The 20,984-nt window shown below is 40.4% G+C and overlaps 1 protein-coding gene across 10 annotated transcripts in view; it reads right to left on the bottom strand.

The window, feature by feature from the left end:
• dlg3 (discs, large homolog 3 (Drosophila)) overlaps positions 1-20,984 on the bottom strand; it is an 83,578-nt gene that overhangs the window by 60,431 nt on the left and 2,163 nt on the right. For all 10 annotated transcript variants that reach the window (XM_025911129.1, XM_025911127.1, XM_019364973.2 and 7 more), the window contains exons 3-4: positions 10,919-11,004; positions 4,020-4,130 (exon numbers count right to left, since the gene is read on the bottom strand). In XM_025911129.1, the coding sequence (XP_025766914.1) occupies positions 4,020-4,130; positions 10,919-11,004 (197 nt within the window). The remainder of the gene's footprint in view (positions 1-4,019; positions 4,131-10,918; positions 11,005-20,984) is intronic.

Raw genomic sequence — 20,984 nt, 5'->3', positions numbered from 1 at the left:
TTATTTTGCATGAATTAAATTGTACTGGGCAAGAAATGTCTTGATGGATAAAGCACTGTCTATACTGATTGTTTAAAAACAGTGCACAAGCTACAAGTTTATAAATGGAGGATAAAGGACACATTAGTGAACATAGTGTAATCAAATACCATTGCCCTGGATTAAATGCAGCTTTTGCGAAGAGTACGTTCGCAGCAGATGGCCTCCCCTCCCTCAGCCTGGTTCTGCTGGAGGTTTCTTCCTGTTAAACGGGAGTTTTTCCTTCCCACTGTTGCCAAGTGCTTGCTTATCGTCTCATTGTTGGGGTATTATTGTAGCGTCTTTACCTTACGATATAAAGCACCTTGAGACAACTGTTGCTGTGAACTGGTGCTATATAAATAAAATTGAATTGAACTGAATTAAATGTGTCCGAAGTGTGTAAGAAAATCCTTGTTAATATTGTGTTCAGGCAAACAGCATTAGGTGATTTATGGCTAAAACTAAGGCTGTGACCTCTGACCCTCTGCTGGCAAATGATAAAAAGGACCTTTGAGTTATGACATAAAGGAGGAGCACATAATTTGCTTTTTGAACAGAGATGCTTCATTTCACCTTTCAGCACCCCCGACACAATCAGCTCAGCAGCAGCCTTCACAGCGCTCTTATTACATAAACCCACCTGGACACCCTGTAACAAACACACGCTATCATAACGAGCAATACAACCCCCCCTCTCAACCACTGCACGGACCATCTATTGAGCTTTTCAGTCATTTCTAGGCATTTCTCAGAGAAGCTGTGTGACTGCTCCTTCGTCACCTGACCGGATGGAGCACCATAAAAGGACAATCGGTAGTGAGGCAGTCTTAAAGAGGCAGCTCCCAATCAACACATAATAAGATCTTCTACTGTAGCCTTAACCAACTGTAATAGGGGATGAAGAAACAAGTCTCTCGGGTATCATTACATCCACTGAAAGGAATTCCCAGATTATTGAAGAATATGTGAGATATATATTTCGCTGACAGGTGATGTGTTGATGGGAGGCAAGTAATTCGCACAGGGTGAGAAGACAGCAAGTCAGTCAATCTAATTCAAATGAGTGAGATCAGTTAGATTCGCCACAATGCTCTCCCAGCATTTCAGAAGCAGAAAACTGAGGCTACATGCCTAAGACTCCTATTAATAGGCCTTAGTGGCAGAGAACAGCTGCTCCACCACACACATGAAACTCCAACTGATGGAATAATGAGAGAGAGAAGCATACACATGGAGATAAATGAAGGAGACAGGAAAAGAGGAGAGTGAGAGATTTTATCAGAGCTGCACGGATAAGGAACAGTGTTTATGCAGATTTTGTACACGCATAAAGAAGAGGGAGGAAAAAGAGCAATAAGAAAAAGGGGGGGTTGGTTCAAGTAGGAGGTTATAGGATCAGGTGAAAGTAGCTGATAAAATGTGATGAAGGTGGTTGAGGTCCACTACAGATGCCGTAACAGAGGAGAAACCGAGCTAAGGTGCCCTGTGTGTGGGCAGAAATGCGATGACTAGAGGGGCATTACTGAAGCATGGTGCTGAACAGAAGGGGAAGTAAAAATAGAGAGAAGAAAAACAGAGAGATGCTGAGAAAACAACAAAGTGCTTATGCATCCGTGAGTGCATGGGAATGCAAAATAAACTGTGTAATTATCCATCCACCTTGCCACAGAGTGCAACGCTTCTGAAATCACTGTGCTTGCTGAGTGTGCATCATCACGAATGTGCTGAAAGCATGTACGGCGTGACAGCAGAAGAGAGCGAGATGGAGGGAGAGAGGAGAAAGAAAACAAAGACGCAAATTAAAAGAGGAATGAAAAAGACGGGATAAAACATAGAGAAGAGCGAGGGGAGAGATAGATATAGAGAGAAAGAGAGTCAGAGCAGTCTGTAGGGATGCAGGCGGGGGAGGAATGTGGTTTCCATGGCAACCCGCGGAAGGCTGAGCTCTGGGTGTCCGTTCCAGCTCTGCACTGCACCGGCCCTCGCCTCTCAGCCGCCTTGCTGTCTCTCTCCAGCCTCCCCCACTATAGCTTTCTCTTTACACCCCCATTCTCTCCCTTACACTCCCTCCCTTACCCTGCGCCTCCTCATCTCCCTCCTTCATGTGAAAGAGGGAGTCTCACACACACACACACACAAACACACACACATACGCAGCCAGCTCCATATTATCCTTACCAGAATCAACCTGTACTGTCACTGTTTTATTATGCAGGCATTATCATACAAGCACAATGAATCCGTGTGCTCGCAGCCTCAGCCTGCATCACCTCATCTTTTACCCGGTCCAAGTCCACTAATCCAAACGCCCCCCTCACATACACCCACACACACACACACACACACACACACCTACTGCACTAGTTCTGGGCTCAGCTGAAAAGCCAACGCCTGCAGCCACTGTGCTGCCATGTGCCTCTGGCCGTGCTGTAATGGGGAAATGCGTGTGAACACGGCGGCCTTTAAAAGCACTGAGGAACATGGCAGCCTACTGAGACATATCTCTCACATGAAAGATGAGGACTGAGCATGTTGCTCGTGTAAGCATCAGATGAGCCACAATCCTTTAAAGAGACCGCTTGGCATTTGGAGAAGCATCATTTTGGTATCACTTTGGCAAGAAGCTTATCTGCTGTCTTGCCAAAAGTTACAGCACAATAAAACAAGAGGTGCCAGGTAATTAGCTTCTTTTAGCAGGACTGAAAACAGCACATTTAATTTTTTCGATCTAAACAAAAATCATAATCCACACAATGTAGTTTTTACAATTTGTTTCACTTGAAGATCAAACAAATAGATGCAAGGTGTTAATCTGGGAAATTTATACATGTTGGTAATATGGATTTTGTGACATTTTGACAAGCGAAGCCAGTTTTTTCCCACTGTTTCTAGTCCTAAACCAAAGTAAACCTCATCTCTAATAGACAGACATGAGAGCGGTATTTGCCTTTTACCTCATAGCAAGCTAGTTAAACAAATAGTACTTTGGGCTTTTGTCTATCTATCTGACAACATGTGCTGCACTTTTGTTAACTCATGCAGCAAAAAAAGTTAAAAAATAACCCTGTTCATAGTCAGGCTATATGACAAATCAATGCATTTTGTAACTTTTGTCAAGACATGCACACTTGTTACAGTAAAAGTTGCATGTATACCAAGAGGTCAACATCTGATATTGGTTAAGAAGAGCAAATCTTTCTCTGGTGGGAGAAGTTTCACCTCCCACTGTACTGTCTAGAAAATAAAGGACTAAGCAGAGCAATTAAAGATGGCTTTCGGGAACCACTGAACGTTCCCCAGGAGTCAAATGTCATCGGGTTACGGATAGTCCAAACTTAGAGACAAACAAGAAATCAATGACTATATCCTTAAGATGTTGAGCTAACACTGATATGATGGGCTCTATTAAACTCCTGATACAGAGAACCGTTTCTCTTTGAATGTGTTATAATTATGTTTTTGGGAGGGTGACTCTGAGTCCAGTGTTGTAGGATGTGAGTGGCCAGAGCATATTAAGAAATGAAGAATGTACAACGGGGCAGATCACGTTACTGAAATCAACCATAAAGTGTTTAAATGAGCTTACTTTGCTTTTTACTGTGAAGTACGGTAGTCTGACATTAAACTGTGTGGAAAAAAAGAACTATCATAGTGAATAACGAGTGACTAAGAAAACGCTGATTCAGGGACAGCATATATTGCACAGTTTTAAATTACTTATTTAAATCTTTTTAAAATCAGCCCGTAGCTACAGAGAGATCCTCAGCATGGTGAATTATATGACCACATATTTTAGGCCTTTAAGTGTTTTATGATACACTATTAACCACGGTGTTCAGTATTACCATAATAAAAAGCTCAATAACCGTCGTGGAAATTTTGTAAGCATCACATCATCAGTGTCACAGTATCGTCTTTCGGATGTTTAATGGGATCACTGAGGAAAAGTTGAGTTCACGACAGTCCATGAAAGCAAATCTTTGCTTTGCGTTACTCACCTTTGGCACGTCGACATGAGAACGAGCCACCAAACCAGAAACTCGCTCCACTTTTTGAGGGCTGCTCCTGCTGGTCACTCGGACCCGGCACACACTCTCTCCCTCTTGATCCTGCAGTGGACACACATATTATTTGTTTTTCAGACAAGTAATGTAAAAATCTCGTCCTGCAATAACATGGACACACTTGTGGATACCAGAAAAGATAATCATATTCATTAACTTTCAAATGGCATTAAGTATATAGATAAATGATGCTCTTCTGCATAATTTGTTGAAGCAGTCTGGTCAATCTCCACTGACCTCTGACATCAACAATGCACTTTCTCCCAGAGAACTGCTGCTCACTGGATATTTTCTCTTTTTTGGACCATTTTCTGTAAAACCCTAGAGATGGTTGTCTGGGAAAATCCCAGCAGACCGGCAGTTTCTGAAATTACTCAGACTAGCCCGCCCAGCAACAACAACCATGACACATTCAGAGTCACTTAAAATCACTTTTCTTGTCCATTCTGATGCTCGGGTTGAACTTGAGCAGGTCATCCTGACCATGTCTACATTTCTAAACGCACTGAGTTGCTGCAATGTTGGCTGAATAGAGATTTGTGTTAGCGAGAAGTTGAACAGACATGTCTAACAAAGACAGTGAGTTTAGTTGAATATATTATTATTATCATTCATAATAAATCCTATGAAAAAGATACATAACATTACTGATCCTAAACATGACATTAACTGCATTTATAAATAATCTGACAACACTGACAGAGCTAGGACGAACAAGTTAGCTTAGTTTAGCATAAAGAGCTAACAGCTAATCTGGCTTTGTCTCAAGTATAAATTTATCAGCCTACCAGCACCTCTACAGTTTACCAATACAGTATATGCTTTTTTTTACCTTCTTTTGTCTTTTTTAATTATTTAGTCTGTCAAAGAAGCTTCTTGAACCCTAAGCAGGACTTCCGACAGACATTTAACAGTACCACGCTAGCTATTTTCCAAGTCTTCAGGGTTTGTGCTTAAAAAACTAGTCACCTACTGGTGCTTGTATCATAAAGAGAAATGAGCACATGTATCCTATTAGTGTTCTTAGGTTTCTGCAAGGAAACAAGTTTGCTTATTTAAAACTTTTTATGTAATTATTTTAAATACTTTTTAAATTTAAAGAACAGTCAGGAGTGACTCCCAATCTTGTGAAATAACATTGTGTTAAAGAGAGAGAGTAGCTTTGGAAAATCAGTAAGTTAAGAAAAAAATGCAGCACAGAACTGTTTGTTGTAAAAAGGGTGCAAGACAAAAGACTTTTGGACAGCCAAAGTTTAGCAAATATATTATATGAGGAAACTAAACACAGTGTCCTAAGCCTGGCTGTAATAGAGCTGGACATAGACCCGATAAAGACCCTTAACTGACAGCAGAGGGCAGCCTTTAGAGCAGGCAATCGCCTGTGCAAATCTGCAACCACGTGTTTCCACCAATTTTTCAAATTCATTTTCAAATAAAGGCTCTTAACTCTCTCCTGATGACTTTAAATTAAAATGAAAGCTCCTCTTTTGCTCAAGTTGAAAAGATCATATATATATATATATATATATATACACCCACACCCTGAAGCATGCGGGCAGCTGTACCTGGCATCTATGTAGCCAACAGGAAGAGAGTTGGAAGGCAAAATTCAACCATCAGAATTACATCAATGTGAAGTTTGCAGTCTTCTCACAACATTTTCTTTACATTAGTGAGGCTCAGTGATGGACAGGCAGGTCAGCTGACACTGGCAGACAGTGCAGCTGTAGCCCCTTCTAATGCTGGAAGCTAACAGTATGCCCTTTGCACAACACACATAGCCAGACATCTGCAAATTGGTGCAGTCATTCAATTAATTACTTCAAGTCCTGTAACATTGGAAATTCATGATATATTTTAATTCTATTCTTTTGATATTTCATGATTATCACCCAATAAAACCAAACTAGTGACATCACACTTGTCTTGGAACCAAAACATTAAATAACCACTATGAAATCTATCACATGAAACTAACTTGTTCTCTTATGGTTTCTTTTATTTATTTTCCAAAGGAGCTATTCTCCACTCTCACCTGCTACTCTGCACCAAATCAGGGAATTTGCAGACTCATTTAGTTTCCCTCCCATCCTCCACTCAGGTGACCGCATGACTAGAATACTGATGAGCACCTCGTCAGGTGTCCATTAAGCAGCTCTCTTTCTCTCCCTTAAACTTCCCACTATGACTGCTGCATCCTTCCAGCAGCTTCTCTCTTTCCAGGACTGTGCCTATAGGCCTCACAAGCAGCTGGGATCCAGAGAGTGAAGGATGGGGGGATGGATCAAGAGGCATGTTGCACTGAATTAGAAGCTGAACAGGGTGGATCACAGATGCACAGAGAGGAGCTTAGGATGTTGGACTAAAGTTCAAGCCACAGTCATAATTTATAGTTTAGATCTTCTACCATGGGGAGTGACAGAGTTTGAACACATGGCCCTGCAATAAGCAACAATTTATGCTTGAATAATCCAGTGATTTCCAACCAGGGCTACTTTTTTAACTGCCCAGGAAGGGGGAAGATTGTAAGAAAGCATGATTAATTTTTTAAAATGACTATTTTTTGTAACAGATGATTTTAAAAGAAACAGTCTTCTGCTCTGCAGCATCAGTTCAATACAATCAAGTGGATGACAAGTTTAGTGTAGTTCCTCTGTTCGACTGACCAGCCATAATCCAGTTCAGACTTATGAAAATGTCAAAAAACACACTGACATTAAGTGATTGACTTGGGGGAAGGGCTGTTAAGCATAAAGGAATAATGTTAGATTAAACCTTACTTCCCATGTGAATGGGAATGGGTTGAATTACTCTCACCTTCCTTTTCATAAACCAAAAAGTCCTACATGATGTAAAACCACATGTGCATTCATCAAAAAAGTAGCAATCGAATTATTGGACTGTGGATGAAAGTTATTATCGATCCCATCACACCAAACACAAAGAGCAGCTGGAGTGGATCAGAAATGTGACGACTAGAGACGGACCGATCCGATATTAAGTATCGGTCCGATACTGACCTAAATTACTGGATCGGATATCGGCGAGAAATAAAAAATGTAATCCGATCCATTAAATATCAAAAAAGCACCTCACAAAACTTGCAACACGGCGTAACTCGGCTCATAACCGTAGCACGTCGGAGCAGTGTGTGTCAGGTGATAGAGCGGCTGTGTGTATTTGTAGCCTCGCTACCAAACCAGCATTTCATCTCTGAGGAAGTGATCCCAGAGAGAAGTAAAGCAAGTGTGTAAGTTCATCTCTGAATGTTTGTAAAGCGTTCCCATGTTAAGCTTAACAACCGATATATGGAGCAACTGCCTCTCTTTCCCTCCTCTTCCTACTGAAACTGCTTAATGATCAGCTGATCAGCTTTTCTGTCGCGAGTCCGTCTCTCTTCTTTGTTTTTGGCCCACTTTGCACCAGAAAGAGGAAACCAGCGGCTGAACAACAGCAGCACGTTTAAGCTTGATAAGCTGTTGTTAGAATTTATTTAATATTACTTTCTACACCAGGATCCTTTTCTACGCAGCTGACGGCTGGTAACCGTGCAGGGGCGGATCTAGCAAAGTTTAGCCAGGGGGGCCGATAGGGCATGAACAGGGAAAAGGGGGAACAAGGACATACTTTTCTTTCTTATTCTCATTTAAAATGTCTAGCTTTTAATAAATAATTATCTGAATCTTACACCCAAAGTTTTAATCTGATGTAAAATGTATAGAAGTCCATTACTGTATATAGTAACTGTTAAGTCTAATATACCCTAGTAAGCTATAGTACTTTTTCCTTTGGGAAGGTACCATCTGTGCAGTCTGCAATTCTGTAGAAGAAAGATGTTGAATCTATTTAATTATTCTTGAAAAATAATTTATTTCTGTGCATTTTTTTTCACCCTGCATCAAATTAAAGTTGATTACATCGATTAAGCATCATGAGGCGGAGGGTGGGGGGTTCCCTATTTTTTTTGCTGGGAGTTTGCAACCCTATTAGTTAGGTTGCTTAATATTTCTGCTAAGTACTCTTTAAAATACCAGAATAGGAAGGATGGAGTAGGTTTAAGTTTATTATGCCGGGCTCACACTGTGCGATTTTTTCAGTCGCGCGATTCAGCGCCTGCTCAAACTGTACGATTGACTCGCAGGGGTTAGAAGTTCATAGGTCACGATGCAGGGTCTCACAGTATACGGCCCGATGCTCTGATGCGACCTGAGCGCTCAAACTGTGCGTTCATAAAATGAAGGTTATAACAGAAATTCTGTCGCTCGCTCTCCCTCTCTGTCTTTCACTCACACAGACACGCACACCACCACCGTCAACTTTATGAAAAACATTGATCAGGCAGCTGTGATTGAGCAGCAGTGTAGATCCAACTATTTTCACGGTTCTTGTGGTCGTGATAATTTTGTGAGGTCACATCAAAAAGGCTCGGGTGAGCTTTCCAAAGTTCTACAAGTTGTGCCTCCATCGCTTGTGTCCAGATCACACGCTGCACTGCCGTGCTGCGCCGTTTTTTTCGCTGACATTTGTGTTTGCGCATGCGCAGTGTGAGAAGCTGCAGTGACACCCTCACGACGGTTGCGAGGATTTCAAACAGGTTTGAAATCCTCCCGACCAAGCGATTGATGATCGGGAGCTGGTCGTGAGGTGTTAATCGCTTCTCGTTACCCCACGTACACTACACGATGCACGACGCACGATGAAGGACAAACTCGGGCCGATCACCAAAACGGTCGCACGACTGAAAAATCGGCTCAAAATGGGCCAAAAATCGCACAGTGTGAGCCCGGCATTAGATTGATCAGTGTTGCTGAACTATGAAATATTTTGGGCGCAGTGTATTTTTTGCATACAGGTATAACAGAATAGCTTTAGTGTTGTTGTTTATATAAACTTGAGTATGAACTTATACAAAATGCAGCAAGATATAAAAAAAAAACAGTTTTATTGATGAAAAAACACTATATTGGATTCATATCAGTATCGGCAGATATCCAAATTTATGATATCGGTATCGGACATAAAAAAGTGGTATCGTGCCATCTCTAGTGATGACCATCCTGAGAAAAATTCTACGCTTATTTTTAAAATTAGTCATTTAGGAGGTATAGTGTGAGCCATCAGTTGTCATACATAAATCACCGTTTACAGTTTAATGTCTTTTCTACAGAGTTGGCTCTTTTTTGGACTGCTTAATTTATTTGTATAAACCCCATATTGATATATCTCCCATTTTTTTTACACTGAAAACTGTGTAACACGGGATCTGGGACAGCACTTAGTAAATAATAAACAGCAAAGAAGCTGCATCAGGCAGCAAATGAATCAGCAGAAAACAATAAACAGAAAAAAGCACTAAAGCTAAATAAACTATGAAGGATCCCCATCTATAGTAAAATGGGTCCAGAGCAAAATTAGGGAATCAGTGTTTCAGTCAGGCAGCTTGGTCGAAGTAAATGCTTTATAAAGGTAAATATGGAGATTAAAGATACTATATCTGCTAAAGATAAATCTGAGCTTATCTCTGGTCTATGTCAAAACAAACAGTCATATCTAAACTAAGATGCCTATCGAGTTTGCCATGATGGCTTATGATGACTGGCAGAGGGAGCAAGTCTGTATTTTCCCGCATCCCGCATACATTAAAACTGAGAAAAGCTTTAAAACCAATGTTGAGTGGGCTTTCGTCACCTCTGAAGTATTTTGATGGCAGCTAATGGTCGTCTTTCAACGCTACCAAGACTCCAGTCATCTAAAGGCAAAGTAAGTGCTCATTCAGTTACTGTGGTGTTTCAGCAGATTTCAAATCAACTCCTAATACTCTATCAATAAACTGCTGCACACTCACAAGGCTCTAAATACTGTGAAATACAGTCTTGGTTTTACTGAGTATGTTAATTAGCTGGATTAAACGACAACAGTGTCTTTGAAGAGTATTTCAGGCCAGTATAATTGTATTAGTCTGACATTTCAGTTCAAGAATCTGGTTTCTTTGCTTAAAAGAATGAAAGCTTGCCATTGTGCCTCAAATTACATTTTTTTAAATTACATTTAAAAATTTGGTGCTGAAATTAAAATCATGTTTTCTCTGCCGGTCCAGCCTGCGTGGGGACTGAAACTGCAAACAAATGTCTAGGCACACTCATGTCATCATTATTATACAGACACTATAGCATATCTCTCTTGGCTACAAAAAAAAGAACAAAGACCATTCAGCTAATGAGTTATTGAAGTCAGCCAAAGATCAATTTCATTAACATTTTGGCATAGCTCAAGGAAAGTTGCAAAGCAACATTAAAGCACACAAGTGATATCGAGTGAACGGTTCCAACCCATCTAAAGGCCATTAGGGGATAAGTGACAAAAAAGTGTCTGTATATAACCAGAATGTGTGGATTTTTTTTACATCACTTGCCTCCACGATGCTGTACATTTAAAAAACATTTAGGCCTACATAAAATCTCCCTTCATTCTGCGTCCCACACTAAAAATATTCTAAATAACCATGCGACTATAAACACTTGTTATAATGACAGGACTGGCTGACTCCCACTGATGAGCAAATGGTAATCAGCGCTCTTTTGACTCTATCTAATTTCCTCTTCTCCCTCTACCCATGGGTGCCCCCGTCCAACTTTTTCTCTGTCTGACACTCACTCACCAGGTTGAAGTCATAGCTACTGTGACTCACGGTGACATGTTATCCGTGTAGGAGTGCGAGGGACACAGGTAATGACATCTAGCGTTGCCTACCAAGTAACAGCAAAGCGCACAACAGCACGTGTGAACATTAAGCTTATTTTCTTGAAATCTATAATGTAAAGCAGGAAATTTACCTCCCACACATCTCGCCTGTTGTCTTCTTTCACAACAGTTTGTTCTGTGTTCAGTTGCAAGGTCACCTCGTAACACTCTTGAATATCTGTGAGGAAAAGAAAACTATAATAAGCATTTTTTTCCCTTTACTTGGACCACAACAAACATTACATCAAAAGACTTTCTTTTTTTTACTTTGTCATCTCTACATCTTTGTAAGTTCTCAGTCGTCTAACTGCTTTGGATGCGTTAAAGAATCCGCCGATCAATCACCGGCACTTGGGGAGATGTCTGTTTTTTGTCCTCAGGGGTACAGTGGGTAAAAATGTGGGGGTGGGAGTCGTCTGTTTACATGGAAGCTATGTCTCCATATTTGCAAGTGTTCGTCTTATCTTCTTGCTGAACTACATGACTCAGGTACTGACTAAGTACATCATCAAGTCTGTGTCTAACATTATAATTTATCATACTACCTGACAAGAGTGTATCACAAAAAAAGAAAGAAAAACATCCTGCACGTTGTTATTTGTCACTGTCACAGATCACTTACACGACACGTGATTTTAAGATCTTGTTGCTTTGAAACTCGGTTTTATGCCAAGACTTCTACACATGTTAAGGAATCAATACATGTAGTTCACTCTAGCTGACTGATGGGAGAATTTATAAACTCTTGCATTAGTAAATTTATAGTCACTGACTACTTCAACACATGAGTATTAGAAAGGGAAAAAAACAAGTTGATATCACAGCAAAGCATGTAACAGACACCCTGGCCCACCTTGTGGATGTCATGCTTTGCTTCTCCTAAGTGTGAAATAGACACGCATGCAGACGTTGCAGTACCAGGATGCTTTACTGTGACGCTGGGTTGGAAAAAAATAGGTGATTTAACTGAATTTGAATCTGTTATGGTTGCTGGACTGTGAATGAGTGTTTTATAAACTGATGATCTACTGGGATTTCCCACACAACCATCTCTAGGGTGGTCATCTTTACTGAGTATGGTCTGAAAAAGAGAAAATATCCAGTGAGCAGCAGTTCTTTGCCAAAGGTCAGAGGAGAATGGTCAGAGCTGACGAGACGCAAAAGTAATTCAAGAAACTCCTGGTTACAACCAAGACAAAGCTAATATAGTTATTATTCGAGGATAGTGTAACCATGGTAACCATCTTTGATTAGCATGAGAGCTAAACATAAAGAACAGAAGACTTTTAGGAAACAGGGATCCTCAAAAACTACATGCATGTGCAGGGCTAATCAAGCATTTGTCATTAATTGTTAGGTAACATGAAATTCAATCAAAAGTGAGTAAGTCTCAGCGCACTCTTTAACTCCTCCCCCCTTCTTCTGAAGTCTTCTCATCACTTCTTGGCCCATGTCCCACGGTCAGCCGTTGAGTGGCAGCCGTTTGACAAGAATGCGCTGAGACAATTTTGCTGATGCCAAGTGAAGGCCTGGTTACTGCAGTGTTGACATAAAGAGGTTGCAGAAGAGTTCATCAACTTCGCACAGTTCACTGTCAGGACAAAAATGGGCTGCAAAACACTTTTGAGGTGAAACTTTTTAAACATGTCTTTCAAGAACGTGCACCTCTTATTGAAACGGGGACTCAAAGAAAGTCTATCTGCATGTGTGAGACGGAGAGATAAGAGTCAGTATGTCCCAACAAGACGCTGTAAGAACAAAAGTGTAAGAATGGAGCATGTGACTCATCACTGTGTCTGAATGTGGAGGAGTGAAGCCATGTGTGGGCAGAGCAGTTTGATGACCAGCTGACTAAAGAGCAGCCTCACTTACACAAACTCTTATGTACATGCAGACACGCAAACATGCTGTGGGCCTACCTGCAATAACCTAATTCCATATAGATGCAAATATCCACAGTCGCACAAATGAGCCTCCTTACTTTACCTCATTATTTTCTACACATATTGTACTACGCCACAGATAGAACTGTCACTCTGGTTATTATCTCTGCGTGTTATATAAGCATCCCAACCGTGAATGGATACAGTGCATGCAACATAACTAAAACGTCCTCAGCTTAATTCCAGCTGAGAAACCGACTGCATTTTACACCCCGCCTCTGACTGCTTGTTTTCCAGTCTTCCAGGTCACTGTCCAATAAAAGAAAAAAACGCCTAAAGACAATCATTTGAAAAAAAAAGGTATCCTCATATCCCCGCACAGAGTAGTTGCTGGAATGGAAGTGATGAAAATTTATTGTCACTGATGGTCGAGAAAATGTTTTATTTAAAACTGACTTCTCTCTACCTGAAATGCCTAAATCCAACACTAGATCAACTCTTACACTAAAAAATTTTGCTTTGCATCTGTGTCTGCTGGTCTGGGTGTTTTAGAAACTGCTGATCTACAAAGATTTTCGTGCACAACTATCTCTAGGGTTTACACAGAACAGTCCGAAACGGGGAAAATATCCAGCGAGCTGCAGTTCTCTGGGTGAAAATGCCTTGTTGATGTCAGAGGTCAAACGAGAATTGTCAGACTCCTTGGAGCCGCTAGAAAGACAACAGTAACTCAAACAACAACTTGTTACAAACAAGGTATGCAGAACTGCACCTCTGAACGCACAACATGTTGAACCTTGAAGTAGATACAACAGCAGAGGATCACAGCTGGGGCACTCCTGTCAGCTACAAAGAAACAGAAAAGAATATTGGAAAATGTTGCTAGGTGAGAATTTGCCATAAACAACATGTCTTGTATCAGTGCTATCCTCCTAACCATCCTAACCTGAACATAACAAAGCACAAATGATTTCCACAGTTACCAGGTCTCGATCCACTGGGATGTGGTGAAACAGGAGACTGACATCATGTATGTACGGTCAATATGGGCCAAAAGCTCTGATAGATGTTCCCCAACCTTGTTGAATCTTGTGAGTTCTGAAGGTAAAAGGGAGTCACACCTGGTACTATCAAGGTATACCCAATAAAGCATCTGGTTAGTGCATAATTGGATGTTACATGAGCTACTGCTGTACTCAAAAAATATTCATGCCCAAAATGCTAACTTTAGGTAATTTGATTACATGTAAATTTTCTGTGTAACTTTATTGGTGTAATGTAAAACATTAAATTCAATGGAATCTGGTCTGATCTGAATATGTTCCTTAATGAATATTTATATGACTAAATAAAGCTATACATTTCTGTTGCATTTTATTCAAAATGGATGCTTCGTTTTTATGAAGGTAAAGAATCATTTGTTGACTTTATATATACCACTTTCTAACTTTTAGCTGTGTAAAGGTAATCTAAAGATGGAATTTAGGAAGTGAAGCTAAAGTAAAGCTTAAATTCAAACTGAAGACTACTACCTGACCTTTGACCTAACCTCACAGAGACATTGGACGCCACAGGCTGCCCTGCACAAGCTAGGATAGACTATTACTGTGAGCTGTAAAAATGCATGGTTGATTGTGCACTTGTATATTATTCTCACACAATCTTTAAAAAAAGAACACAATCATTTTATTTTGAAGACATCTCACGACATAAAATAACCAAACATTTAAGCAGCAGGTCATGTACAGATCTACTGACACAAAAACCCAAACAAACATAAATTACTTAATGCAAAAGTCTAAATTTTATAGGGTTATCACTGCACTTCCTGAGCAGTACTCAGCTTTCTAACATATTCGCTCATCTTTCTTTCCAGTACTCTCTCATACATCCATCTCTGAGTGAAGTTATCACACGTTCATGTTTTTTTCTTCCCTTGAAGATACAGCCACAGTACCTTTAACTAATAGACAGACTGTGTGCCAAACTGCACAGAAACAGCTTAAGTGTTAATTAATTTTAAAAAAAAAAGTGTAACTCCCCTTGTGTTCTTGCTCCAGTTCTACAGAGCTAGATAGATGCTGAAGTATTGAGACCACAGCTTTACTGACATCTGCACACAGGATTTTAGGAGTTGCAGGTATAGGACCATGAGGTTACACAGGATATCAGGCTGCTTATTTACAAATATCAAAGAGTTTGAAGTTATTATGTATTAATACTTTTGGATTTCAACATTAAAATGTATACAAATGCTAAATGGAGTCAGTTACTTTTTAAATAAAGTCAAATCCAGCCCACTTTACCAGCTCTGAAGAGTAAACCTAATGCAAAGCCATCACTATACATCTTACTGAGGTGCTTATATTACAGGAAGTCCCTGTGCTAGGTGGAAGAAAATCCCAGAGAATGAACCGCCAGTATTGCTTAATATTTTTCCTGACTACTACTGATCCTGTCAATGACACAGATCCAGCAAAGATGCATGGTTTAAAGCAATCATCAGGTTCATCTAGCTCAACAAAGGCTCTCAGAAGAATTCCCTTTTTTTAGCAACAGCTTTTACTTGCCTTGTTTGCTGAGGTTGCTGCTTTTACGATTGAGAGACAGACGGACAGCAATGGCATGCCCTGCTTTATGACAGTAGTAACATTGTTTCTCTGGCTTTGGACTTGGTGGACCACCTTTAGCTTATTGGGGCTAAAATTCAGCATTTTTCTATGTATGCTCACAGTTGGATTTTTCACATTTACTCACACAAATGCTCTTGTAGGTCAAGGCAAATTTCTGCAGCAGAACTTTAGCCTGCTGTAGGGTGGTTACATTTTATTCATTCAAATGTAGCACAGTCTGCTCTGAGACACAGCTCTTGAACTGTTCTAACAACATCAGCTCACTTAGTGTTTGAAAGCCTGTAACTTTGCTTGCTACACCCCATTGTTCAAAGCAAACTTAAAAAATATTTGAAAAGCGGTTCTCTTCATGTTACAAGAGAGCAGCCTCAGGTACCAACTCTGGTACATTTAAATTGTCATATATGATGCTATGTTCAGTTGAGGGAGCTGCACAAGCCTCTTGTGTCTTATCAACCAGCTTGTAGTGAAACAGAAGAGACCAAAGATACATTGGCTATTTCAAAGCAACAGCAATGCAAGCACAAAAATGAAAGAAGGTCTCTGCTTCAGTTTCCTGAAACCGAAGGAATAGACCAATAGTCTTGCTCACAATGAAGCTGAGAGATGAGGAAAAACAGAAGGACCAGTGGTACCTTCTTGACTTTGTTAAGGAGGCACAGAAGATGGCTCAGTGTCACTCTTTTGATACTAACTCAAGCTGGACGATCCTAATTTTCTAAAACTCAATTTCCCTCTTTAACTCAATTTCCCTCTGGGATTAATAAAGTTTCTCTGATTCTGATTCTAATAGCAGCCTTCAAGCTTAGGGCAGTTTAATTTGAACTCAAGCTCATCTTTACGTGCATTGTCTTTTGCCTCAATTTTAAGATGGGGTAGGTGCATTAAAGCATAAATAAACATCAGACAAAGGTGAACAATCAAGAGAAAATGAGGCCCGAGGCCTCTGCTGAGACCCCGAGGTGAGCAGCAGCTTCACCAGCCTCCTCCCCCACCCTTTCTAAGGACCCTTTTGTCCACCAAACCATTAAGAACAGCAGACTTCAACTCTTTTTCTGTAGTGCGTTCTTTCTAATGGTCGACAAGGGACAACTGGTTGCAGAAATCAGCTTGACTGGGTACATTCTAAGAGAAAATAACTATGCTGCTGCCTTGATTGAAAACCTCAGTGAGTCCTTTTATAGTTTTGACATAGTTTATGATTATAGTAGATGGTTAAGGCCAAAACACTCAACTTGAGGCTTCAAAATGTAACAGCACAAAGCAACGAATGTCCACCTGTCTAGGTATTTAAGAAAAGTACCGGTAAGTTCATCCTTGATTAAATCTTGAGAAATATTAGTTTAGTGAAGTTTTGCAGGCCATGCTCTTCAGCTGCATCTTGGACACCTGGCTTGTTTTCACACAGCTAACACTTCTAATTACATCACTCATCTATTTTTGGCAGAGTTAACAAGCGAGAGAAAGGTGCTCAATCACATCTTGAAGTGTTCTGAGATCAGGATTCACAGGCACACTTCCTACAGCGACTTTCTCTTTTCTTTCACTTCAGTGACCTTCCAAATAAAATAAAAAAAATCTTTGAACTGTTCCAACCCTCACAGACCACATAAATTCCTGGCCATAAAACAAAACACACAATCCAGGCCAGAAGCTTCTTTCACAGGACCAATTCTTGGGTCTATTTTGGGGCGTCTGGTCGAAAGCTTTTTTTGTCACAGTTTAAGGGGGTTTTCCCGCATTTCCCCCCACCACCCACGGTCCTCCAAAAATCTGCATGCATGATCGGTGCATTACAGCCCTCTTCTTTTTGTCATGTACCTATTTAATTAGACTGACATCATCTCTGTACTTCCTGCCTGGTTGAATCACAAATAAAAAAAGACAGTGCCCCTGGTTCTTTACATGATGATGAGCAACCCACTGCTCACCAGAGCAACACATTGACAGAAAACTAGGTCACAGTTTTAAGGCAGGGCAAACAATTCCCTCCCTTGTCGCAGTTTAAATGAAATATTCCCCAGGAATTTAGGCTCCTCTGTAATTGAAAGCGTGTCGGCCTGTATGTTTGCCCCAACTCGCAGCGAGCAGCACCCCGTGCTCCCCACTGTATGTTTGTACGTTGGAACAAAAGGGTAGATGCGCAGTTAAGGCAACCTTTGTTCGTGACTGTGCAGCCATGCTGACATCCAAATGGATGAACGCTGAACCTTCCCACGTGACGTGCAACACCTCTTTACTTCCCGCAGAGTATCAAAGTTAAAGAAACCGTAAAGACAGAATACTTTACTATGCATCAATGCCTTTAGAGTCTGAATATGGCAGATTTTCAGACTCAAGTCTTTCATCTCTTCTGAACAACATAGTCCCTGCTCCAGAAAATTTCATCCCACCATTAGACTAAATGGCCCATATGAACCAGTTCACATGGCCCTGAGCATGTGAAGGCAAACACAACAGGAGCGGATAAGAGGATGAGTAATGTTTATACTGCACTGTATTCCTATTAGTGCTATGAATCGGCTGCTCTTCCTCTCCGCCTGCACTGATGAGAACCACATGTTGAATGAGGGGCCAATCTTCTTCAACCATTCACCTGAGACACAGCGACCAGAGGGCTCTTCTTCTTCTTCTACCCTCATACATTGTGCAGATGGTCCAGAGAGCCAGGACGGCCTGGAAGAGGCTCGCATGGGAGCCTAGAGCAATTTATTTTCCTGTCGGCCTCAGGCTCGGCCCTGATTGAACATTCTTTGCGAGGAATGTTTGGAATCCTGAAAGCTAATCCTCTCCGAGTCTCCCTCACTTCAATAAATAATAAAATACATTAGATCTGATTTCAGGTTGATTACATTAAAACAGTGCATGGCCAAATGTCCACTAATACCTGGAGAAATGGTCAGTAACCGAATGGGGTTTTTTGGTGACTTTCTCTCTCAACTTTAGGGTGATTTTTTAACAAGTTCAATAGCTTTGGTTAGCATTCTAACAAAATAGTGACATCTATCCAGGACAAAGTAACACATTACTGTAATCACATTACTGTTTATGGTAGCGTAGTAATGGTAGCAGCACAATTGTAAGTGCAAACTGCATTCAGGACAGAAGTAGCTGCATTATGTCTGTGTAGGTTGGGGTCGTTCAGTTCATAATAATCTAAAGAGCTTGGAAAGAAAGTGACTGGATTTCTTTAAGTTTCGTGAAGATGCTTCTTCAGTTCCAAAAACCAAATGGTGGAGAGTCCCAGGTATTTATAAACCCTACTGGGGGTTGTCTCTTAAGAGGGTCATTGAACTACCATTGATCATGTGACTCATCACATGAGCCAAGTTGCAGGAAAAGAACCAAAAAAGCTGATGTTGCTAACACAACATTAGCTCTTTGCAAACATCTGCACGGAGAGCATGCTAATACAAAGGTAGAGAAAAACCCTGAATGATACTAAACCTCCACCCAGCAGCTAGAGGCTGATCTTCAGCAGGGAACAAAAAGAGTAAAGAGCACTCGGGCTTGCAACATTGTAGCCTTGATGCAAACCAGTGGTGTCATTAATATAAAGGCACTAAACTGTGCAGTCAACAGTTATTTCATTGTGATAAAAAAAAAACCAACCCAACTGCATATTTAAGCCTGCACCAAAGTGCAAGAAACTTTTGATCCCTAAACTCAGTGAGTATGGATAAAAAAATCTTTTGAGACTCAAGAGAACATCAGTATCTACAGACAATTTCAGAGGTTATCATCATAGCATTTCATACATATATGCAACATTAAATAAGATTATGATTAATTTATGATGTATGCATTTAGTCAGTTACAATTCATACATTTTCTTAAGTTGGACTAACAGCCCAACACATTACAGCACAAGAACATTTGACTCTAAAGCATGATAGACTTCTTGCAATCAGTGCATCAGATTAAAAGCAAGTATTTCAATTGCTTTTCTTCATCTGTTACACGTTGTGATTGACATGCTGCTGCTGCTGATTCGTGCTCCTATGAGCTTGTCGATTCCTTTTATGAACGTGGACACCCCCCCGATTTTCTGTCAGTTGCACATTGCAAAACAATGATGACAAACTCTTTTACACATGAATCACAAGCAAGTCGTCTTTTTAAAAAAAATTTTGTTTCACAATTTGTTCAGACTGAAGAGATAATAAAACATTTGGCATTAAGGCAGAAACCCTGTGAATGCCCAGCAAACCAAAACACAGCAAGCAGAAACAAGAATTGATAATGGCACCACAATAGCTTCACTCAGGTGTGGGTGTGTTTTTTCATAAGAGTCAAAATCAAGCAGCTGATACTGCATTTGAGATTTTGAATTGCATGCTCTGCTATTTCTATCATAGTTACACATAATATCTTATAAATATCTGGCAAAGGCCAACACATAATGGCAAGATCAATCAACCACTTAACAGCACATAAAGGCAACACCAGTTACATTTAGATCCATGATCTGTTGGAGAAAGACACAGACATTCTAGTTTTACCTTTGTACACCTCAAAGGTGGACTGAATTTGTATTTTAAAGCTTTTCACTATCATTTTAAACAGAAGGTCCAAGGAGATGTCAGTGCAAGTGACACGACGTCTAACCAAGTCAAGAAAACTCTTGATAAGGTGATTGTATCATTATTAATATCTACAATCGCGAGATGCCTTCATGAATGGAAATGCAAAGGGTTTACAACAAGATGCAAACCCAAGAACAAGAAGAGGAAATTAGACCTGTCCAGGAAACACCTAAAAGAGCCTGCAGAGAAAATCTTAGGAGATGAATGAATGAAGATTACCTTGTGCCAAAATGATGAGAATAGAAAAGTATGGATAAGGAGAGAAACAACTCCTAATCCAAAGCAAATCACATCATCGGACACACATGACTGGAGCAATTTTATGGCATGGGCATGTATGGTTGCCAGTGAAACCAGGTCACTGGTGTTTATTGATGATGTGACTCCTGATAGAAGCAGAAGGATGAATTCTCCAGTGTACAGGACTACACTCTCTGCTCAGATCCAATCAAACGCTGCAAATGCTGCCGATCTCACAGAGCTTCACAGTGCAAATTGAGCCTCTGAAAATGAGGGACTGCATTTTTTTTTTTTCTAAATTCTCTACTTCCTAAACCATTCATGCAAACTCAGTCACATTTTTATTGTTTTATCCACCGTGGTGGTGTACAAAAACTAACTGTATTTGCTCCAGCCTATATTTTTAGAAACCTTTCAAATGAGACTTAACAACTCATTTGGTCTTAAAATGTGGACTCTGGGTGATGAGGTACAACAAATTAGTCTCTATAATGAGCCCCTTACCTTTGACAAGACGCAAAAAGAGCAATACATTTTATCTTTATGTTTAAAGGGTTCATCAGTCAGCACAAGAAAGTATACCTTAAACTCCCTTCAGTATACATCATTAGCAAAATGAGCCACACCGTATCATTTTTAACTGCTGCCTGAGTCATAGCCGCCCTTCCCCCCTTAGATCCCCAGCAAAGAAGCAGCAGTGGGTCAGCAGAAGCAATAGCAGACCCAGGGGCAAGCATCATTATAACATGGCTGTGGTAATTAGAAGGACCACTCAACCATTTGCTAAACTGAAGTAATGTGCCTTATCTGCTCTAA

Source organism: Oreochromis niloticus, linkage group LG2 (genome assembly GCF_001858045.2).
Source record: "Oreochromis niloticus isolate F11D_XX linkage group LG2, O_niloticus_UMD_NMBU, whole genome shotgun sequence".
NCBI classification, from domain to species: domain Eukaryota; kingdom Metazoa; phylum Chordata; class Actinopteri; order Cichliformes; family Cichlidae; genus Oreochromis; species Oreochromis niloticus.
This window is presented reverse-complemented; position numbering and strand designations above follow the sequence as displayed.